The following is a 24,392-nucleotide window of genomic DNA, read 5'->3' as shown; positions in this document are numbered from 1 at the left end:
TTAAGTGATGAGGTTAACTCCCAATGAGTCATCAGCATTATGGAGCGTTTAATTAAAAGATGAAAAGAAGCCTTGGGTACGTGTGAGCTTGTTAGCATTTGTTCATCCAGGTTTTGTAGAAATCCTTCTATTCTTCTGGATCAAGAAAACTGACAAATCCTATGCACTGCTATGAATCGAATTGCCTGGTGTAGTGTGTGTGAAACTGTTGGCTGTAAACAGTGATTATCCATGATGAAGAGGTGACGCTTATAACACGGATCACCTCATTTTTATTGCAGCTGCCACTGGGAGGAATAAATCAGGCAGCGAGTGAATTTTTTGACACCACAGAAATGGGAAGTTGGAGTGTTAAGGTCTAAACTCTTTGCTAGAGGACTAACCGTGCATTTCCAACGCTGCATTAGTCCCTATAGCAAAAGTCATGCACAGAAGGATTGTAGGGTTTGGGGTCAATTATACAGTATTTCAATTATCCATGTTCAATTACAATTCAGTTATGATTAATTACAATTACGTTCTCATTTACTAAATTTCAATTACAATAAACAAATTAACAATTAACATTTACTGAGCATTCCTCTTGTGTTAGCTTTCTTTTAGCTTCTCTTATGATAACGGCTCAGTTTTGATCCATGTCTTAAAGCTGGGGTACTCAAATGATTTTCTTTAATTTTAGAAATAGATTCTTATTAGCATCATATATATCATATGTGCCTTATAATGAATTATTTTAGTTAATAAAACCCTGGAAGACAAAGTCTTGGCGGTCACTCCCTCCAGCTCCAATCACGGGATTCAGAGAAAGGAGGGGTGAGCAGAGCCCACGAAGGAGCCTTCTCATTGGCTGCCGCAATAAATAGTGAAGCGCGTGCACAAAAACTTGTTTGTTTAGTCTTGGACTAACTTTGGACTCGCATGTGGCTGTTTTCCTTCTAGACAGGTCATCTAATGTCCCATTTTTCTATGTTTTGTGTGCAGCCTTTTCCGTGGCAACGTGTTTTACCGGTAGTGCACGTTCAGCTCTCGTGCACGTTCAGCTCTCGTGTGCGATTTTATGCACTTCCGTGAGAGGAGGAGACTGGGAGGGATTATCAGAGCGGGGGGGCGGGATTTACGTTTGGAATTCAGCCATCCTCCTCCGTCATTGTTCAAAAATCAGGTAGTGCAGCTTTAAATAAGCTTTAGAAAATACAAAAAAAAAAAAACAATCGAATTTGTTTTTCATCTTTTCTTTTTATCCATGAAAATATAGGTTTTAGAGTTTTTGGTGTTAGCGTTTGAAGCTTTTTTCTGTCACTATAGATATCGGTTCCATTTTTTTTTTAAATGGTAAAAATGTGTAAGCCATAGAACTTTAACATGGCTCTCCATGGTTCTTAAATTATAATTGACAATTTTTATAGGATTTCCATGCCAAATACAATTACAAATTCAATTTTCTGAAGTTATTTACAATTCAATTACGATTACAACAGCAGCAGTTTCTTTCAATTATAAAAACAATTATAATTATGCCACAATTGTAATTAATTATCAATTATGTGATTACAATTATACTTGACCCCAACCCTGGCAATATGCGGCATTGCCATGTCATGTGGTTGATATTTCTACATGTATCTTTCCCTAATTATCTTTTTGAATGGTGGGGGGAAAAACAACTATTTGGGTAATTTTTAATGTTTTCTTGTTCATTATTTCACATTCAAACACGAGTAATTTATTTTACCCTCCTGCAGAAACAAAGTAAGGACCGCTTCGGATTAGAAGGAGATGAAGAGTCAACCATGCTTGAGGAATCTGTGTCACCCAAAAAGTGAGTCAATTAATTGCTGAAAAATAAAGTTGTTTTAACTTGACCGTTTTCTCTTTAACACACAATAGATGCTTCCTACTTAGTTCAGTCTACAGCACACAGAATGTACTGTCTTTGATGTTTTATAATCCTGCTGTAGAAAGTTTAAATAAGTATCTGGAGAAACCCCAAAACGCTAGTTTAAAAAAAAAAAAAAAAAAAGATATAAAATCTAGTGTAAACTTTCCAATGATGAATACCTGAGTGAGTCAAAGAGCAGCACAAAGGAACTTATTATAATCTGAACAAAACGTTAAAATGGCTGCAATTCTTCTCCGTTCCACCTTCTCTCTCTCTCTCTCCATTGACCTCATTTTCCTTAAAGAATTCTTTGTTAGAAACCAGCCTGAAAGATTATCATTTAAATTGGATTTTTTTTTCTCTTCTTCTTCCTTCCACTTTTCACACGTTTCCTGATCGCCGTATTTTACACGACCTTAAAAAAACAACATGTTTTATGTGCAGCCTTTTCAATATTTTTAATTTTTTAATTTTTAATATACCTTCTATTCAGGTGAACTGTGCAGGATTTGTTTTATACATATTTGCTCTTTCTCTTTGTATTTAGGTGTAAACGAGGCGTCCATAGGGCAGCTCATTGGGCTTTACAGTGACACACAACACTGTTCCATAATATCAACTTCTTTTCAGGGAATATATAACTGACTATAACTGATTGACAGATGCTGTGTTTGGTCCTTGTGTTTCTATGAAGGACTTAAAGGCCAAATATAGCTAAAATCTAGAAAACCTCCAGTTTGTACAACCTCTACTTAGTGCACGTGTCAAACTCGAGGTCCGGGGGCCACATCCGGACCTGTAGAGCATCCAAATGTGGTCCACAGGAGATAGTAATTCACATTTTCTCTCTCATTTTTACTGTCTGTAAATTCCCAAATAATTCAGTTGTAGATATCCCAGTCCCTCAAAATAGACATTCTTTTTTAAAAACCTGCAATTAATCAAATAATCACACAATATTCCTTTAAATTACTTGAAAATCAGTCACAAAATCAGATAATTTAGAAGTCAAGATCCTTCAAAGACTGATACGTGTCATTTATTTACATACTGTATAGATCATTTACATGTGGAAGTGCAAACTAGGGCACAGTAATGTTGAAATTACTTTTTCCACCTCAATTCTTTGGCCCACTTGAGATCACACTGCTCCATATTTGGCTTCTGAGTAAAATTAGTTTGACAGCCCCAACTTAGTGTATTGTTGCTGTTTTATGAATTGATGTTTTTCATGAACAAACTCAAAAATGTATGTCGATGGTTTGTAGATCTACAATCCTCCAGCAGCAGTTTAACCGCGTGGGTCGGGTGGAGCACGGCTCTGTGGCGCTACCGGGCGTAATTCGATCCGGCTCCATTGGCACAGAGTCACTGAGCATGGGTAGCATGCCATCTGCTCAGCAGCAGATCACCATGGGTCAAATGCACAGAGGGCACATGCCACCACTGGTAAGACCAGCAGGAGCACAAACCTGCATCAAAGCCTCATCAAGTGTATTCTTTGCTGCATTACCCAACGAAGAACCACCACAGGTTTGTTTATGTCACATGCTGACTGACAGTTTCATCTTTGTTAAGAGTTCAGCTCAGCAGGCTCTAATGGGAACCATCAACACCAGCATGCAAGCTGTACAGAAGGCCCAGATAGACCTGGGAGAGGTTGATAACCTGCCACCTCTGGGACAGGACATGGTACTGTATACTGTTCTGTGTGCTCACTGTGGGCTCTGTAACACTTCCTACAGTAAATATGATCTGTGTTTTTTAGGCTTCTAAGGTGTGGATTCAAAACAAGATGGATGAATCAAAACACGAGATCCACTCGCAGGTCGACGCCATCACAGCAGGAACAGCTTCTGTTGTGAACCTCACAGCGGGTCAGTGGCTGGTTGGCTTTGTGAGGCCGACGTACATTATGAATGGGAAGTGTGCTAATGGTTAATCTGGTCTGCGGAAATGTCTAAAATCATTTGTCTAGATCAGTGGTTCTCAAATTTTTTTTGGCTCAAATACCCCCTTTTCTCTAACTTTTGAATCCAAGTACCCGACTTTGTCCGACTAGAACATTTTGCTCAGAATTCTGTGGAAAAAACCACTATAGAGCATAATGATGGAATTAATGAATGATCACACGCATTTTACAGAATCTCATTTTGTAAATAAGTGAATTAAAGAGTATTTAGTGCCTCCTGAATAGATTTATTTCTCCTTTTTTACCATTTCCAGTCATTTCCCGCCTGGTGTGACACAAACAAAAGCATATTGTCTTTTGTTGGTGTCATTTTGTGTATTTTGTTTTTTTTTATTAATCAGTATGTTTTTCTTTTTTTTGTGTTCTTGTTGAATTTTTTTGTGTGTTGTTGGTATTACTTAAATTATTCATTCTCAGTGTGTGTTTTTGGTGTCGTTTGGTTGTTTCTTAACTTGTTTTGTATGTTTCTCTGTTATTTTTGTGTAATTTGTAGTGATCTTATTTAGTGTGTGCGTTTTGGGCGTAATTTTTTGTATTCTGTTGTTGTTTGTGTGTTTATTTTATTTTTCAGTATATTTTTCTCTTATTGTGTGTTTTTTGTTGTCATTTTGTGAGTTGCTGGTAATATTTAGTATAATTATAATTTTTAACTAAAAAATAATTATAAAACCCCATATTTTTCCTCTCTCTTTCTCAAGTAGTGCCATCACGTACCCCCATTTGAGAAACACTGGTCTAGATTTATAGATTTCTGTCCCTTCTTGTTCCTCAGGCGATCCCATTGACACAGACTACACTGCTGTGGGCTGTGCCATCACCACCATTTCCTCCAACCTGACGGAAATGTCGAAGGGTGTGAAGCTGCTGGCTGCGCTGATGGAGGACGATGTGGGTGGAGGTAACGACCTGATGAAGGCGGCCAGGACACTAGCAGGCGCTGTGTCCGACCTGCTGAAGGCTGTTGAGCCGGCCTCTGGAGAGGTGAGCAAAAACATCAAGACTAAATCACTTCCTACCAAAACATTCATTAGTGTCACTGCATCTCATCTAAAGGTATATTCCAATTAAAGCTGCAGTATGTAAAATTGTGAGACTTGAATAGAAACAAACACGATCCCCCCTCTCCTTCCTGTTTTTAAACCTATCATCCCGGTATCCTCTTGAACGCACACAACTGTGGAACTCTTTGTGACTTTTTTTCTTAATAGAGACAAGTGACAAATGTTGGGACTTCATCTTGTGTTATTGAAGAATATTCTGATGTTTTAGAGACATGAAAGCATGTATCACTCACTGCTGTGAGGACAGTAACTAGACGCTAACATCAAGACGCTCCTGGATTTAAAAAAAAAAAAAAAAAGCTTACATACTGCAGCTTTAAAGACGAAGTGCTCAGGGTTTGACCAGTAAGGCTACGTTCAGACAACACGTCTTATTACACAGTTCATATATCGTTTTTTGGAGAAATCCATTCATATTACACATAACACACAATATAACTTCTGCCAGTTTAGTATGAAGTGAATGCAGGACTGATTCGGAAACCCTTAGATACTGTATGTGAAAGCACTGCTAAAATAATGGATTATAAGGAGCCCAAAGAAATAACGAGTAAAGGGTGTTTCAGGAAATCTCACTGTGGATGGGATTGAATCTAGCGATAAAACTAATTATTCCATCACTTGCGTACCCTGAAATGCCTTATTTTGACTTTCATAGAGATTTTTGTTGTGCCCAAGCAAATGCATTAAAAGGCAGATTGTATTTGTTGCAAAACAAATGCATTATTGTACAGTTGTTTCCTGATGCTAATGAAGCGCCCTCTGCTCCCACTCACTTTACCATCCTCCACTGCTCATCCGAGCTTATTTTAAAGAGAATATCATTTTGCTTACATTTATTTGCTGTCTTGCAAGTGTCTGTTTATTATTTTTTAATACAAAAATTGTCCCTATGCATTCATTTGCAGATTTTATTTATTTATCATTTATAATTGCATCATATTTACAGCAGGTCGGAAGAGTAAAATCAATCTGTTGAGTATAAGGAAACAGTATTTGTGTTAAATAGTGCTCTGTGCCAAATATAGTTGACCGAGTCAAATTCCTCGTGTGTACAACATACACTTGGCCAATAAAGATGATTCTGATTCTGATTCTGATTCTGATTCTGATATTGAATGGCCTAACTTTAATTAAATAGGACCCAGGGATGCAAACTTATTCAGTTAGAGGCCCTGGTTTAGAATGGGAAGTCTGGTTTTATTGTTCTGATGGTTTTCTGTGTGTCTGCAGCCTAGACAGACGGTGCTAACGGCGGCCGGCAGCATCGGCCAGGCCAGCGGAGACTTACTGCGTCAGATCGGCGAGAACGAGACAGATGAGCGGTTCCAGGTAAAGCTGGAGGCTTTTTATTCTTCATTCACACCATTAGGGAAGCACTCTCACTTCATGGAAACCAGATCACTGAACATTATGGCTTGGTGTTATTTTTATGTTGGTCTGAACTTTTTAGTGTGCCTTTAAAAGCTCACTAAAGAGGGCACGTTTTACTATTTTAAAACATAGCAGTAATAAAGAGTGAAGCATAGATATATTGGCTTAGTGTGTTGGGATTGTTTTGTTTAGATTAGATACTGTTGGTAGTGCATATACTAATGATTAGCTTTAATTTGGTATGACCTGAAAACCTAATAAATGTCTTTATTATAAAAACAAACAGTCCGTTTTAATCAGGTCCAATAGTGTAATAAATATGGCAGCTGAATGCCATAAATATGTGAGATTTCCATTTGTAAAGGCTTAACTGTGTATAATAAAATTATATGCTCCATTCACACTCTAATGTAATGTCCTTTTTCATCATTTTGCTATAATATTGTGCCCGTATATTATGTTGCTGATGAGATTCAATCCATTTTCTCCACCGTCTTTGTCTGTTAAAGGATGTTCTGATGAATCTGGCCAAAGCCGTGGCTAATGCTGCAGCTATGTTGGTGCTGAAAGCTAAGAACGTGGCCCAGGTGGCCGAGGACACCGTCCTCCAGAACCGGGTCATTGCTGCCGCCACGCAGTGCGCGCTGTCCACCTCTCAGCTGGTGGCATGTGCCAAGGTACGGAGAATCCTTTCTAATCAAACCTGTTGTCATTTCATATTTCTAGTGGCCATACCAGCCTGTCATTGCCCGATCTCGTGAGATCTCGGAAGCTAAGCAGATCTGGGCCTGGTTAGTAGTTGGATGGGAGACCACTGAGAATTGCCACAGTGGGGGGGGCGTCACCCCAGTGGTATCTGTCATTGTGTCCTTGGCCAAGGCACTTCACCCACATTGCCTAGTATGAATGTAGTGTGTGAGTGAGTGTTGGTGGTGGTCGGCGGGGCCGATGGCACACTATGGCAGCCTTGCTTGTGTCAGTCTGTCCCAGGGCAGCTGTGACTACAATAGTAGCTTACCACCACTAAGTGTGGAGTGAAAGAATAATCCATTAATTATGTAAAGCAACTTTGAGTGTCCAAAAAAGCGCTATATAAAATTGATTTATTATTATTATTATTATTATTATTATTATTATTATTATTATTATTATTATTACTAGTGTTGTGTGAAGCACATTGAAGTGTGATGATGATTCCTATTGATTCCTATTGATTGTTGCAGTACTGTCCACCTTTTTGATCCAGGGACATTTTACAGGGAAGAAAGTTTTTTAATGACCCCCCTCATAATCCTCACGTCGTTTAAACACAATTTACTGCCATTTGTTGCCCGAAATACCGAAGGAATCATCTATTCTTTGAATATTTCAACTATTGACGATGTTTGTAGTAGAAACAAACTCAAAACGTACCATGTACTAGTCTTGTATATAACACAAAACGTGTTATTTAAAAAGAACATTTAAAAAAAAATTTTTTAAATAGCTTTTTTGCATGTTTTAATATTAATTGAGACTACCATCGCATTTCACAGTGATGCAGCAGTGCGTCATGTATGTATATACTAAACATGTAAAGTATGTTTGTTTTATTTTGCATTGTTTCCCATATGTAGTGATACACTTTTGTAATGTAGTGACATGATTTAAAAAAATAAATAAGAATGAACTCAGATCGCACACCCTACCGTGAGGCATGCTTAGCGTCTCCTGTATGCAGCTTGTCGCTTGTGTTTTTGTTTCTCCCTCCACCCACTTTCCAGAATTGCCCAATCAACACACTAATCTGTGGGAACTCTAGAGGGCCAGGATGGCGCACACACACACACACACACAATGTGCACATCTAGGGCAGTGGTGGCTGGCTGCTGTCCGCTTTTGAAAAAGAAAGTGTCTATTTGTACGGTTGCCGTATGGACAACCCCCGGTGCTATTGGTACATTTACCGAAGTACACGTACGTAGTGTCTTAGGGTTAGAGTTAGGTCATATAACCCTATATCGCAACAATTTTTAGGGTTGGGGTTTGGTATACGGTTAGGTTTAGTCTTAGTACGTAACCTAAACTGGCCAATGAGGGGGGCTGTGCACGGATAGAATGTCGGTATATTGATACGGCAACCGTACGGATAGCCAGTGCCTTTGAAAAAACGGGGCAAATTAGCGAGCGCTTGGTTTATTTACACTGTTACGTATCACAGGGCAATTTGTAGTGGGTATAGGAAATTCTGGGGCTTTCTTAGTGGTTATACGGCATATACCTGTGTATCACCTAGACTACACCACTGCATAAAATATACAATAAGAACCTTACAGCACCAACATGGGGCATCAGTCGATCCGACACAAAAAACTGTCACAAATGCTCTTAACACAGGACGCCAAAAACTCACATCTGCTGGTTACAGCTTGCGCTTGTGCCTCATGTTTTACTTAAGGCCTTTTATTTTTACCATTCATTGTAATTATCGTATTTGTTCATCCTTCAGTATAAATCCCACAGAGTTAAATGCCATTTTTGAAAACAAATCCTCACTTCTTTGCATTTTATGCATATAAGCTGCTCATTGATGCTCATTTACCACTGGAATAACCCCTCCCCCCCATCTTTTTGCTTTTGGTTGTTGTAGGTTGTGAGTCCCACCATCAGCTCCCCAGTCTGTCAGGAGCAGCTAATCGAAGCAGGAAAGCTGGTGGACCGCTCAGTGGAGAGCTGTGTACAAGCCTGTCTCTCAGCAACAGAGGATGGAGAGCTTCTCAAACAGGTTGTTACCATGGTTTAGGAAACATCATCTACTGATTAAATGCTTTGGGGACGAGTCTGAATAAAACTTTGTCTTACAAATGACTTTATTCGTCCCGCCTGTGGATGAAGATTTGGGGACTAATTTGAGGTCTTGTGGGTTTTAAGGTGAGTGCAGCAGCCAGCGTGGTCAGCCAGGCTCTGGAGGATCTGCTGCAGCACGTGCGACAGTACACCGCCAGGGGAGAGCCAATCGGACGCTATGATCAGGCAACGGACACTATAATGACCGTCACCGAGAGCATCTTCTGCTCTATGGGAGACGCAGGTGAGTGCAGAGAAGGAAACATTAAACATTATTTACACAATTACAGTAAATACTATTGACTGCATTTGAATGTTATTTTCCTTATTTAGTTACCTGAATCTTAACTATTTTTATTTATTTATGTATTAGTTTATTTAAAAAGGACAGTGTGAAAAATATCAATACAGAAAATTTACCAGATTGAACCAGAAGGCTATTTTTCATCTGTAGTCCCTGGACAGAATGTTCAATTGTTACCCTAAAAGAATACAAATTACAGGAAATATTCAACAAAATATACAGTGAAAATTGCAACTACCTAACAACATATCACACCATTTCCATATTAAAAAACAACAGTATTTGATAAAAGACAATGTATGAATGTTTAACACTGTGTAAATTATTTTGATGCTGCTTAAGTGTCAAATATAAATTCTTACTTTGGTTAAAAGTAAATGTAAGAACCATTTCATATTATCTGTAGATTTTTATCCTTTTTTCTTCTTAGTTCTGTAACAATTTTACTGCATCATAGTTTTACGTATTTACAATTGTTATTTTATTTCACAGCTAGAATTTTTGAATTTCTATTGAACTTATTTGATTTGAGACAGAAGTTTGAAGTAAAAACTTCCACATGTAAGTTTTACATTTAGGTGTGAGGAAACATCATTCTTGAGCACAGATTGTGAGCTGTTTTTTTTTTTTTTTTGTGTGTAAACTGACAGCAGATTTCTAAGGTCCCATTGTGTTTGTAGTCACCGTCCTCTCCTCAGAGACATAACTCGTGCTCGGGCTTGAGTGAGATGACGGCGATGTCTGACAGTAGAAGCACAGGGAACCAGAGGTCAGCTCAGACCAACTGATTGACCCGTCCATCTGGAAGCTGGAAAGAGAATGAAATATAAAATAGTATTTTTCAGAAGTGCAGCCTTATTGAGACTTTTCGCAATCACTTATTAGCCTGAGGGAAAACGTCGAGACTGCTGAGATATTTAAAGGCTCCTGTTCTTGATTTGAAATTAAGATTTATTTGATAAATGTTAAATATTAAAGCTTTTGTGTGTGTGTGTGTGTTGTTGTTTTATTTAAATCCCACCTTGCTTTTGTTATAAAGAAGCCATCGGTCTAAGCACGTTGTGCTCTTTAAACAGTGGGAAATGGAGCATCAGACAGTTTTCTCATTTCAAAGGTCAGAAGGTTTAAGTGAGGTTTTTTTTTCCCCCCGTCAGCTTCAGTTTCAGGCTGTTAGAATCATTGCTAACTCAAAGAAAATCTCTTATTTCTGTCTAAGCTGGAGAGTATGAAGCTGATACTGACTCAACAGTTCACTAAGACCAGTAAGACGTGGAAACACAGAATGGCGATGGAAACTACTTTCACCCTTTTTTTTTCCAGTGACAGGGTGCCAATTTATACATGTATGTTATAATATTCACAAAATATGTTACTTACAAACATCCAGAACTTGCTCATTAGACAGTACTTATTACTGTCAGAGAGGAAGAGGTCTCTTTTTAAAGATTATATTCTCAATTAGTTTTTTTGCATTGTCATCAGGGCCGGCTTTAGGTAATTCGGTACCCTAGGCAAGAGTGGACCTTGACACATAAATAAATAAAAACAGATAACATTTTTCTTTCTGTCTATACACGGTGTGTAAACATTATTATTTATTTTCAGTATCAAACAATGCAGTTGTGTGACACAACAAACCATTGAAAAACAAAATACAACCCATTTTAAAACTTTGAATAATGCACTATAATATAATATAACACCTCCAGGTATAGTGCAAATGTCTCGAGGGAACAATAACAAAAATGGTGCAAAATCCAAAAGCAATGCAAAACAGTGCAATCAAAAGTTAGAATAAGATGTACAAGGAAATTTTTACTTTCCTGTTTGGTTTTACTAGTCAAATATTAAAACCAATGAACACAATGTGCAAACAACACAATAGAATTATATAGAATAGAACAAGAATTGAAACAAAATAAATCTGGGAAGAACATTAGCAAGTATAGTTACAAATTTTTAATATTAATATTCAATTAAGAGAAAACATGTACAGTGATTGTAAAGGGTGTGTTTCACGTTTATTATACCTTTTTAAATTATTATTTAAAAAAAAAAAAGAAATTAGTTGGCGTGCAATTTGGATAGGCGGCCGCCTGTGTTGCCTGTCGGGAAGGCCGGCCCTGGTTGCCATCCCAGGCTCTTCTCTGGCCAAGGATTTTTCTGTGTATTGCAATCTGCACACGCTCTCTTTCTCTTAAAAATGTCCTCTAGGAAAAGGTTTACTGTCAATGAGGTTTTGGAACAGCTCTTTCACAGTGAAATTGACTTAGAGGAGAATGTGTCTGAGACAGGGTATTGTGTTGAGGAGGACCCATGTTACTAAAAAGGAGATAGAAATGGCTAAATAAGAGTCACCAACATAAATCAATATGGTTCATTCTGTTAGTCATGAACGTGCATCCAAAATTAGAAAATATTTGGATGAAAGATTTTCAAGATACACTAAGTCTAAAACTGAAAGTTTGACCTGATGATGGCGCTGCAGGAAATGTCATATCATCACAACAACCAATAGGGTTCATAGTCTTGTGGTCATTCATTTTGTTGATTTGGATGTATACTATTTAAGAGAAATTAATTTTATTTTAAAAGTTTGGCCTGATAGTGGCGCTAGAGAACAGGTCAAGATTTCATTATCAATAGTTATTTATGTATTCAGCAAATAAACAAAGTGCCTGACATGAAAACTTGGTCAAAATTTTTCAGAAAATTAATTTCTGGAGGCAAATATTCCTGGGGTCAGATTGACCCCAAATGGATATTTTAATGTTAACTCCCCTGGCTCTTCTCTGGCCACAAAATTGAATTTTCTGAAGTTTACAAATTTTTTCCTAAAGTTCTCTAATGTTTTTAATTTTTTTTTTTGTATGTTATAACTTTCCCAAAGCTGAGTAAGGGGTGATGGCTGAAAGGTTAAATGCGTACAATATCACTCCTCAGAAAACTTTTTAATCTGTCTTTTTTCCCTTTTTCCTGCATCGTCACAACATGACTGCTTTGTGGTAATCTATGGTTTCTGTATCTTTTCTAAACTTTGTTTTCTTCCCTTTCAATGTCACTCCACAGGAGAGATGGTCCGTCAGGCTCGTGTTCTCGCTCAGGCCACCTCGGACCTGGTAAATGCGATGAGGTCGGACGCAGAAGCTGAGGTGGATGTAGACAACTCTAAGAAGCTGCTGGCGGCGGCTAAGCTGCTGGCTGATGCCACTGCGAGGATGGTGGAGGCAGCAAAGGTGAGCAATGGAACTGAATTTGAATCAGGTTCTCGACATCCTGGGGTTGTATTTCATTATTTTTGAGATTCAGATTATCACCAGAATGGGATCAGGAGTGAGTGAGCTAAGGTCTGCTTTAGTTCATACATGGACATGTTTTCTGAGCATGTGGGTCTAAAGAGTACTGATATATTCTACTCGAGTAGAAGTACTTGTTACTTGATCGAAATTGTACTCAAGTATAAATACAATTAAATACAATTAAATCCTACATAAAATACTCAAAAAGAAGCTCATATAGATAGTATTCAAAGTAAAAGTTACTACTTACTTTCACTGCCCACGTGTTTGGTAATACATTTTGACACAGTTTCCTTGCCATACAGTAAATATCTCATGTATAAACTATTGTACAAAAAAAAATCTTGCACAATTGGAACTTCATTGTTTTTCCACAAATATATCTGTATTAAAAAAATGTTTTTTTTTTTTTGTCAAAATGTAAAATTCTGTTTAAAATAAAATAACACTAATGAATTTAATTCAAAATAAAACAAGTTATCAGGCTCTAAGTATAGCTACATTTATGAACTCTAAAACTGAGAAAATACCCAGTAGTTAATGCTGTTTTGGCGCCATGCGTCACGTTTAATCTGGTTGGTCGGCTATGATGTGATGCAATTGATTGTTGTCTGGTTATTTCATTTTCTGTAGTTTCACAATGTCCGTTGAACATTTTAAAACAAAAAATAATAATGTACTCAGTAACGATTGGGTGTAGAAATGTAATGTGTTACTTCTTTCAAAACGTACTTAAGTAAAATTACTGATTTTGAAATATTGTCAAAAAGTACAAGAAATTCAATTACAGTAATGCTTCCTTTTGCTGTCATTATTGACAATTGTGTTAAATTTTGAATAATATTTAAGATATGAAATGATAATTCAAATTTCTAATGTATGAATATAGCATTATCTATTAAGAATTCAATTTGACCAGATTTCTGAGTGCTGTATTTAGGAGAGCCGTTGCTCTCCAGGCTCCACTGCTCAACTTTTCTCCATCTGCACCACACACTGTTTATCTTCTTCTCCTCTCCACACGTCTCATTATCTGCCCACAGAATCACTCGCTCATATTAATAACTCTTCACTTCCACCATGGAAATGAAACCATGCCCTCCAGCTGCTGGTCGGCGCTGATGCCAGACTCATCACTGTCACAGCTTGACGTTTGTTTGTGTCAATGGAAGTGTGGGTCTTACCTAGCTGTTGCCATGGCAGCTAATTTACCAAATTGATGTATTTTTCTCCTTTCTGAGACCCTTTTTTTCTTTTTTTTTTTTTTTTCAACCAAAAACTTCTGTCAGGTTATAATTTACATGATTTGATGATGATATGTAATGTGTATCCTTCTTCAAAGGACTGTATTTATAATATTTAGTCCTTTATAATGTCCTCATGAAATAATCCTTCTTAGTGTATATTTATTGGTCATAGATAACGCCCATAAATCACTTAACAAATAAAGTGTCAGTTTTGGTCCCACCCTAGGCGTGATATGACCGGTAATGATAAAAACTATAGAAATAAATCTATTCAGAAGCCACGAAATCAGGGTTTATCAAACTTGGGGCCGGAACCCATGTGGGGTCGTCTGAAATCATCCAATAAATTTTTTTAAATTAAGGCAACACAATCTTAAACAACTGTATTTTAATACTTTCAATTTGTGAATTTAGTTCAACTAAAATTCAGTAAAAACAATATATATATATATATATAGATCTTAGCTCAAACATGATCCAGAAACTTATTCTAGAAAAAAATGTCTTTAGGGTAGCAATAAATTCTTGATGGGGACACGATCCAAAAAAAGGTTGGAAACTAAACTAAATAGTGTTTCTTTTTTCTTATTTACAAAATGCGATTCTTTAAAATATGTGTGATCACTTGTTTATTCCATCATTCTGCTCTATAGTTGTTTTTAAATAGTTTCATAAGCTAAATGTTGTATTCAGAAATAAGAGAAAGTGGTACTTGTGCCAAAAAAGTTTGAGAACCACCGACGTATTACACCCCTGTTCTGATTAGATTTTCTAGGCCCATTAGTGTTCTTTTAATAAAAATATATGTATATATATATATATATATATATATATATGTGTGTGTGTGTGTGTGTGTGTGTTTTCAACAGCTATTTTTGGAAAAATTATTATAGTTGGTTAAAGTTGGTCACGATTTAATGACCGTGGCAAAATGTGGGTCCCAGGGTGAGACAATTTGAGAACCCCTGCTATAGAGCATAATGATGGAATGTATGTGTTAACAGACGTTTTTAACATTGTAGATAAGTGGAATGAAATGGTATTTGATGCCTCCAAATAGATTTATTTCTACTTTTTTTTTAATCATTTCCAGTCATCTTCTCTCCTGGTGTGGGACCAACACTGACCCTTGTATTTTCAGTTTATGTTTTAATCAAGAGAATTTCCATCATCATTATTATGATTATTGTTTTTAACAGAAAACACACATTTTAAACCCCCATTTTTTTGTGCTTGTATTTGTTAATTTTCCTCTCTCTCTCTCTCTCTCTCTCTCTCTCTCTCTCTCTCTCTCTCTCTCTCTCTCTCTCTCTCTCTCTCTCTCTCTCTCTCTCTCTATTTTGTACCCCTAGTGGTACACACATTCACAATCGAGAAACACAGATTTAGATCAGTGGTTCTCAAACTTTTTTGGCTTAACACCCCCTTTCTCTTATTTACAGTATGAATCCAAATACCCCCGTTGTCCAACTGCAACATTTTGCTCAAAATTCTATGAAAAAACAACCATAGATCATAATGATGGCCGAATGAGGGATAACACACATTTTAAAGAATCTCATTTCTATAAACTGTATTTAGTGCCTCCTGAATAGATTTATTTCTATAGTTTTTATCATATCTTGTATTTTCATTTTGTGTTCTAATTAAGATCATTTTCATCATCATTATTATGATAATCATTTTGAACTTAAAATAAACAATACAAAACCCCATATTTTTGAATTAATTATAATTAATTATTAATTAATGCTTTCTTAGAAACACTGATTTAGGTTTATTTATTTATTTATTTATTCAGTTTATTTCCGACATGGTTACATTCACTTTTTTTTTTTTTTTACTTTTTTTTTTTTTTTTTTTTGTACATGCCGAAAAAGGAGACGAGAGAAGCAATTTGCTTATCTGGGTCCCGTCCCCTGTTTTACCATCGCAAATTTACATGGGTTTACATGTCTCTCTGGTCAAACATTCTTGAGTTGTTCTGAACAGTCCTTTTTTGTGTATTCTCATCTGTAGTCAGTGTTGTCATACCATATAATTGGAAAATTCTATTTTGTGTTGAGTCTCCAGTCAGACAGTTAGTGTTTTACTTTCAGTGTTCCCCCACCTAATGTTCATTTTAATGGCATTTAGGATAATGATATTTAAATTGATAATATCAGCAGTAGAAGCATTATTTAAATTATATTTATAAATATGCTCTGCGTCTTCAGACATCCACCTTCCATGACAGCTATGGGTAAAGCCCAGTGAGGTCCAGTGTTTGTGTTTGCACACTCCCTGCTTTGTCAGGAGCAGCTCTGGGGTTAAGCATTAACTTCAGCACTGATGTCACAGGTTGCCATGCACACCTTCCTGTCCGTTCAGCTGAAGGTGATCCTTACAATTAACTTAATGGTAGTGGCTTAGCTTTTATCTCAAGCAGCAGGAGGAAGGAGCGTCACAAACCAGTAAGAGGAAAGGTGTCATTTGTTGGTTTTTTTATAGTTTTTTGTGGAGTGGAGACAGGAGGAAGCTTTTCCTTTGCTCTCTTGTGTCCTGTGGGGCTGATCTTTCTGTGTGTGCTTTCAGGGAGCAGCAGCGTATCCAGAGAATGAAGATCAGCAGCAGAGACTGAGGGAGGCTGCAGAGGGCCTACGTGTCGCCACCAACGCTGCCGCTCAAAACGCCATCAAGAAAAAGCTGATCAACAGACTGGAGGTCAGCCATGCAGCAATATATTAACTATAATAATGACAAACTCCAATTAAAATACACTGAATACACATAGTTAGTAATATTATAATATTTAAGAAACAAAGTTGCAAAGGACACAAGGTTTAGGGCTTATAATGTTGATTTGTGAAATTAAAATTAGTTTTAAAGTTGCTTGTAGTTGGTCGAGAAGGTCAGAATATGAATGAAAGATTTTACAGATTTTTATCTATTTAAAGTAAAGTAAAATAAAGGCTTTGGGGCGGATTCACTAAGATCTGAAATAAAGGGTGGTAAACCAGGTGCGTCCCTAAATTCTTTGGTGGCACCGTTTATTCACCTGCTGTAGGGAATTCACTAACATTGCGGCACTAATAGGTGTATGCGTGTATAGACGTGGTTGTGACCGCTCTATTTAAATGAACATTTTGCTCGTTCAATGTGGAGAGGTGAGCACACAGAAGCACAAAATTACATTTGAAGAAGTTCAAGTGGAGGCTGGTGGACTTCTCCGTCTGCTGCATAAACATTTGATAATGTATAAAACAAAATAAACAAATAAAAATGCTGTTTAGTAAACTTTAAAAGCTAATGTTAATTTTTTGCCCCTAACTTATCGTGTGTGCTTCGTCAGGACTGTAACTTTGCTCTTATCAGTCCACGGAAAGCATCATCCAGCAGGTCTGAGCTCCTGTGTCACTCACACTCAACATGTGAACATTGTTCCATCACTGCGTAAATTACACAGCTAATTCTGGCCTGACATCGACGCGACGCGAGAGTTTGACGGTCAAAACATGGAGAGAAAGACACAGGAGCTCACTGGTGCAACATCCATGGAGCTTCGTGCACAGCAACCCTCTGCACCACAGTGGACACACACGTACCGGACTCCGCACGGGCTTCAGGCATCCAGCTGTTTCTCTCCCTCACACACACTTTACTCTGCGTTTTCTCATTCAGTGGCTGTCAATATTGCCTATTGTTTTATTTGAATTATTTTCGTATACTAGAAAGATTAACTGGAGCATTTTTTCCATTTCCGCTGTGCAGCAATGATCTCTGTGTGTGAGTTTGCACCTGCCTGTCAGTCGTACTGTTTTTCAGTGCAAAAACAATCACCTCCTCCCATTTTTTTGCGCCCCTTATGAGCTCCACCCTACTTTACATATTCATCAGAGGGAAACGCGCTAAATGGATTATGGACGCATTGTGACGTGCTCAACACGCACAGTCCTGATTCTTCGGGGTTTGTACTCCTCATTAGCGCGTGGAGTGAAGTTTGCACATGTTTTAATACCCCTAAACCTTTAGTGAATCCACCCCTTTATGTATGACATAGTTGGGTCCACATTGTGCTGTGAAATTATTGAAGCTAGTGAATACTTTCTATACGTTAGTTGGTGATGATTTGTTTTTTTTCACCTCACTCTTTATTTTTGTCAAATTTTTTTTGATCTCATTTTACCTGCAGCTTTATATTCATTTCACTTAATTTGATGGCACCGCAATCACTTGTTTTTTTCAGATGTTTTTGACTATTTTTTCTATCACTTTGTATTAAATCTTATATTTCACTATCAGACATGGACATATTATAAGGGTTATAAAACTTTGCCCTTGTATGAAACCTTGAATAAATGCCATTGTTTAACAATAGTAATTGTTGAACTAATGTTAAACTAGTGTACTAAAACAGTAAAGACTGTGTTTTCTTCATTGTTACCACATTTCTAGTCACTATTGAACAGCAGACCTTTATTTGAGGTTTAATATGTTTTCTTCTATTCCCCACTGTCATTGCTTTATGCACCAATGGATCGAACATTGTAGTGTTTTACTATTTTAGTGTGACCGTGCCAACATAAAGTTCATGTATTTACAAATTATTGTCATTATTATTAAAAAGCAGGTAAAAGATGAAGTTTTGGGATAAAAATACATTTCTGTATTTAATCAGTTTACTGATGCGTTTGCACTGTAACTCACTCCTGCGATGGAAATGACTGTTTGTCCTCTGGACTTTATTCAAATCTGGTCACAGTGACTGATAATGTGGCCTGCATGGCAAACCCAGTCCTGTGATGAGAGACCATCGGCATTTGATTTGTATTCCATCGGCAAACCAAATGCAGATTTGTATATGCTCGTTATCTCCAGGAAGACCATTGGTGCAGCAGGGTTTGAATGACAAATTCCTGTTGCTTAAAGTCAACAAAATAAAATGGATAACAAAAAGAACTTTTCAGGTTAGTTAGGAGGTTGTTAAAGAAATGAAAGGGTGAAATCGTTTCGAATGCAGACAATGTAGAGTGCAATGATTTAAAAAAAAAAAAAAAAAAAAGGACAAATAAAAAGGAAAGATTAAAGTTTCAAAAACTTAACCAAGCTTTTGCATCATTAGAATATGCAGCACAATTGATAGCTGTGTAATTATTTTGTAATTTGCTTAATTTTCTGCAGAATGCAGCCAAGCAGGCCGCAGCTGCAGCAACTCAGACCATCGCCGCTGCACAGAACGCCGCCGCCTCCAACAAGAACACAGCTGCTCACCAGCAGCTGGTGCAGAGCTGCAAGGTGAGGCTCCGTGTTGGCACAGAGGGGCCACTTTACATCCCATTGGGGTGCATTTCCTTTTCTTTCTTCATTTCATCATATGAACCCCATAGTCTGACTGCAATGTACACAATGTCAAAATTTAGATTGACCTGATTTTGGGAATTGGAGAAAATTTCATGGAATAATTTGAGGAAAATTTGCCAGATTTTGGAAAAATTTTAAGTTCTTTCAACAATTTGAGATTAAAAATGACTGCCGTCGTTTATTTTAAGAACTTGATAACTGAGCGCTGCAAATATTGTGGAACTGAATTAGTTGGTAATTTTTTTTAACTTTCTACTAAGCAGGCTGAATTTGATGCTCTAAAGCACAATGTCAAACCCAAGGCCTGTGGGCCAAGTTCAGCCCACTGGGTCATCTGGTCTGGCCCGCAGGAAGGACTTTTTGTAAATTATTTTGTAATTAGTTGTAGATAAAATATGATGGGGGATGCAATATTACACTATTTATAGTAGTATTAAATTGCAAATATTTTTAAAAAAACTGGAGCATTTTCACAAAATATCTTACAGAATTCTGGCAAATTGCATTGCAAATTTCCAGAAAATGTGTTGCAAAGTCAAGGAATTTTGAGCAATTGCTTGACATTCTAGAATTTGTTTGAATTTGTGATTTCCTTCATAAAAACATGCACTTTACCAGTCCGGCCCACTTGAGTCATATGTGACCCTTCAACTAAAATTAGTTTTACACCCTTGCCCTAAAGGGCCTGACTTGGCCCCTGGGCCTTGAGTGTGAGGTAGTCCATGAGGGTTGATTGTGTGTGTGTGTGTTGTGTGTTGTGTGTTCACAGGCAGTAGCAGACCACATCCCACAGCTTGTTCAGGGGGTCCGTGGCAGTCAGGCCAAACCAGAGGATCCAAGTGCCCAGCTCGCCCTCATCATTGCCAGTCAGAACTTCCTACAGGTGCAGCATGTTTTAGCCTCACTGTTTAACACCTAAGCTAGAACAGCAATATTATCTCTCCAAGTAACTTTAGTGCAGCAATAAAAATAGAGTCTCTATCACGTGGACAATCCTTAAAAATAGGCTGTAGCCTCATTTTATTCTAGGCATCTAAAGGAGCAGTGGAGTGGAGTGCAAAGGCTTGTGTAGCTCCAGTGAAATGTTTTATTGTACCTAATGTTAACATCCAGGGGAGAATTAGCCTTTAGGACAGTGGTTTTCAACCACTGTGCAGTGAGAACATGTGGAAGGGGGATATAGGTTTGAGTTCCATCCGTCTGTCCGAGTTAAAGGGGACAGATTTTCTCAGAAACCGTTTAAGATAGGATAACTAAATGTGGTGTGTGACATCAGGGTGTCAATACGTTGATGAAGTTTGTAAATGAGAAGTGCGCAAATATTTTTTCTGGAGTTATTGCCTTTGTGCCAGAACTTATTCTGATAAGTTCTTAGATTTAGTACATTTAGGACAAGGTTGTGAGTTATAACGAGAACCAATCTGGCAGGGGATGTTGATGACTATCTTCTTGTTGTTGTTATTATTATTATTAAGTATATAATATGAATATATAACACAAAACAATATTTATCAGAATAAAGTTCAATTGTAGTTCTAATCATATTTAATGTTTTGTTTTATATTTGTATTCAAGACGCTTTGATAAGAATGACTGCATTTTGTTAATTCCGCTTTTTATTTGAAAAAAATAACTATATCCATTCATCCATCATCTTCTGCCAGAAAAATAAATATAGAAAATATGAATAGATTTTTTTTGCTGTTGTCCATTTGATTCCTATTAAAAACACTTAATGCAGATTGTGCATTGCACTTTTTATTTAGTACAGATGTGAAACATCATAAAAACTCATTTTCTTTGTGTTTATTGGATTCCCATTCACGACACACTTCTATTATAGGATACAAAGTTTCAGTTTTTAACATTTTCGATTGGTGGCATGCACTGGTCTAAGCCACATGTTCCTTTACAACATACTTTGCTGATTTCTCCCATTTTTTTTTTCCCTACAATGTTTTATTTGCAGCCTGGCAGTAAGATGGTGACCTCAGCCAAGTCGTCTGTTCCCACAGTGGCCGATCAGGCTGCAGCCATGCAACTGGGTCAGTGTGCCAAAAACCTGGCTACCTGTCTGGCTGAGCTGAGGATGTCAGTACAGACGGTATGATTCAATTTCACCCGACGGATTTACGTATGCGTCCAACAACCACGTAGATTTATGTGCATGTCAATGTCTTTTTCAATGTTTTCCTCTAGGCCCACGAAGCCTGTGGACCCATGGAGATCGATTCTGCTCTCACTGCCGTCCAGACATTACGAAGCGAGCTGCAGGACGCCAAGCTGGCTGCTATAAACACTCAGCTGAAACCACTCCCCGGAGAAACGGTAAGAAATATACTTCATACTTTTAAGTGAAAACCAAGCACGGTCTAGTACTTTGGACTTTGGTAATCCTGGCTGTTACACACTGGTTTACTTTGTTTCCCTCTGCGTCAGTTGGAGAAGTGCGCTCAGGATTTGGGGAGCACCTCTAAGTCAGTGGGCTCGTCCATGGCTCAGCTGCTTACCTGTGCAGCACAGGGAAATGAACACTACACAGGTTGGTCCTTCAGAGTTAAAGCTTCATTATTATTTTGTTTTTACCGTATGTTTACTTTCTGTATTGCATCTTTTATGAATTTGGGTCAGTTTTGACACATGTCTTAAATCAGCTGTAAAATACACTAAAAAATATTATCTATCATCTCATTTGTTTTTCATCTCTTGGTTTCATTTCTTAGGCTTCCTTATCCATGAAAATATTGGTTTTAATGTTTTTGGTGTGGGCCTTTTTTTCTGTCAGTATACCCCTAGATTTACATTTTTTTTAAATTAAAAAATTATCCTCAAGAGCACTGATATGAAACATATTTTAAAAATTGTTAACTACATACTGTATGTGTAAGCAATAGAACAGTAACATTGTTCCCCAGGTTTGCGTTTAAATTATAAATCAGTTTTAGTAGACTTTCCATGGCAATTACGGTTAAAAAGTCAATTATCTGAACTCAATTGCAGTTCAATTACGATTACAACAGCAACATATTTTACAGTGCAATTATAATTACGCCATCATTGTAAATATCTATCAGTTACACAATTTCAATTCTAATTAACCCCAGCTCTGCCTGTGACCATGTTGATTAACGTCTCCGTCAGTTCTTGTTGGGTTAGTGTTTTCCTGTTTATTAATGTTCAGCTTTTTTATGCATTGACACAACAGCAAAAACAAAGCTTTTCTGAGGTTTTATTACTTTTATACAATTTAAATGAGAACACTATGCATTGTCAAACTCCTGAGAGGAAAAAGTCTTGTCGTTTACTGGTAATTTATTAATACTGATCTTGTTAATCAGATGGTTTTGTCTTTCCTTTTGTTTTTTCTCCTTACATCAATGTGTTGCAAATTATTTTGTGTCGCTGTTACTGTTAATTACACAAACAGAAAAACGCTCCTTTTCTGGTTTTTGATTTTTCTGTTTTGGTTTTAAGTCAGTAAAACAAAATAACCACGCTGTTTATTTGTTATTTTGATTTGGTTTTAAATCGGAATAATCAACGAATTCAGTCATTCCTGTTCTGTCATTTGTTTTTTACATTTAACCTTTTGATCCAATGTTCAGGAATAGCGGCCCGGGAGACGGCCCAGGCCCTGAGAACCCTGGCCCAGGCGGCCCGTGGTGTTGCTGCATCCACCACAGACCCCAAAGCTGCGGCCGCCATGCTGGACTCAGCTCGGGATGTGATGGACGGCTCAGCTCTCCTCATTCACGAGGCCAAGCAGGCTCTCATTTCTCAGGGAGACGCAGACAGTCAGCAGAGGCTGGCACAGGTTAGAGTGAATGATGATTCCTATAACCTTGACTTCTGTTTTAACACAGAGCAGGAGGCAAATAAAGTGTAAAAGCCTTTGTTTTGGGTTTAAGTCATTGAAGCCTATTTGTGCAGGACAAATGTTCCAGCTCATTGTGCAGTTTTTTTCTTTATTGTCCAGGTGGCCAAGGCTGTTTCTCACTCCCTGAATAACTGTGTTAACTGCCTGCCCGGACAGAAGGATGTGGACATGGCTCTAAAGAGCATCGGAGAAGCCAGTAAGAAGCTGCTGATTGAAACAGTGAGTACTACCTGTGATGCACCAAGCTTTGGAAAAGAGAGAATGTGTTATATAACAAAAAATATACTTAATTAAATTGCATGTTGCAAAATAATTTAAGAAAAAATGTTTTGTCTCAGATAATCCCTGAACTTTAAAAGAAAAGACACATACACACACAGATAAACAACTTGAAACAATATGTATATATATATAACCTACTGTATAAAGACATACTTTACTAGGTTGCCAATTTCCACAACACAGTTTAGGAGATTTAGGATATGTATTAAACATTTAGTCTTATAGCGCGACATTCGTGTTTTTGAGGCCAAGTTACCGGACTCAAAACGCCACTTGTTCTTCTTCTTCTTGTTCTTTTTGTTGTTGTGGACACTAGTTAAAATTGCTACTCCTCTATTATTTGTGAACGGATCGTGCTGAAATTTGGTAGGTGTAATCTATGGATGTTTATGCATCGACACTCGGAACCCAATTATTGATTTGGTGCCCAGGAGAAGAAAAAGAAGAAGAAAAAAAAATGTCATTGTTTTGCCAGTTAAATATTACGACGGTTGGTGGTAGCAAATCATTGGCACATACCAATATATAAGTGGGGCCCATTACCCCGTACGTGTCACAGGGGCACCCGGGGGCCCCATTTTTGAAATGACTACTCTTCTGTTAGTTCTCGTTAGATCCCCCACCCCCCATTTCTGGTAATTTCCATATTTATGGGAACATAATTGTGTGATATATTGTTTCAAAGGTAATTCAACATAGATTATTTTTTTTCAATTTCCATTAAAGTCATTTTCTCATTTATTTGTGAGTCAAATATTGCGACAGTTGGTGGTACCAACTCATTGACACATCAATATATAAATGGGGCCCATTACTCCATACTCCATGCTTGTTGAATCGAGCTGTAATTTGACATGGATGTTCTATGAGTGGATGTCAAGAGCCTCTTGGGGACCTTTTTGAGAGGGGAGGACGGGGTCCCACCCCCTTT

At 37.5% G+C, this 24,392-nt stretch overlaps 1 protein-coding gene across 5 annotated transcripts in view; it reads left to right on the top strand.

Annotated features, from left to right (window-relative positions):
- tln2a (talin 2a) overlaps positions 1-24,392 on the top strand; it is a 130,664-nt gene that overhangs the window by 66,549 nt on the left and 39,723 nt on the right. For 4 of the 5 annotated variants that reach the window (XM_028438619.1, XM_028438597.1, XM_028438606.1 and 1 more), the window contains 18 exons: positions 1,743-1,819; positions 3,148-3,328; positions 3,458-3,571; positions 3,648-3,756; positions 4,624-4,832; positions 6,146-6,244; positions 6,796-6,963; positions 8,916-9,050; positions 9,197-9,356; positions 12,486-12,652; positions 16,537-16,665; positions 19,123-19,236; positions 20,072-20,185; positions 21,272-21,406; positions 21,502-21,630; positions 21,742-21,844; positions 22,908-23,116; positions 23,279-23,398. In XM_028438619.1, the coding sequence (XP_028294420.1) occupies positions 1,743-1,819; positions 3,148-3,328; positions 3,458-3,571; positions 3,648-3,756; positions 4,624-4,832; positions 6,146-6,244; positions 6,796-6,963; positions 8,916-9,050; positions 9,197-9,356; positions 12,486-12,652; positions 16,537-16,665; positions 19,123-19,236; positions 20,072-20,185; positions 21,272-21,406; positions 21,502-21,630; positions 21,742-21,844; positions 22,908-23,116; positions 23,279-23,398 (2,472 nt within the window). Of the gene's footprint in view, positions 1-1,742; positions 1,824-3,147; positions 3,329-3,457; positions 3,572-3,647; positions 3,757-4,623; positions 4,833-6,145; positions 6,245-6,795; positions 6,964-8,915; positions 9,051-9,196; positions 9,357-12,485; positions 12,653-16,536; positions 16,666-19,122; positions 19,237-20,071; positions 20,186-21,271; positions 21,407-21,501; positions 21,631-21,741; positions 21,845-22,907; positions 23,117-23,278; positions 23,399-24,392 lie in introns of all 5 variants that reach the window. The other variant, XM_028438626.1, reaches the window with a different exon arrangement.

Source organism: Gouania willdenowi, chromosome 3, assembly GCF_900634775.1.
Source record: "Gouania willdenowi chromosome 3, fGouWil2.1, whole genome shotgun sequence".
Lineage (NCBI taxonomy): Eukaryota > Metazoa > Chordata > Actinopteri > Blenniiformes > Gobiesocidae > Gouania > Gouania willdenowi.
This window is presented reverse-complemented; position numbering and strand designations above follow the sequence as displayed.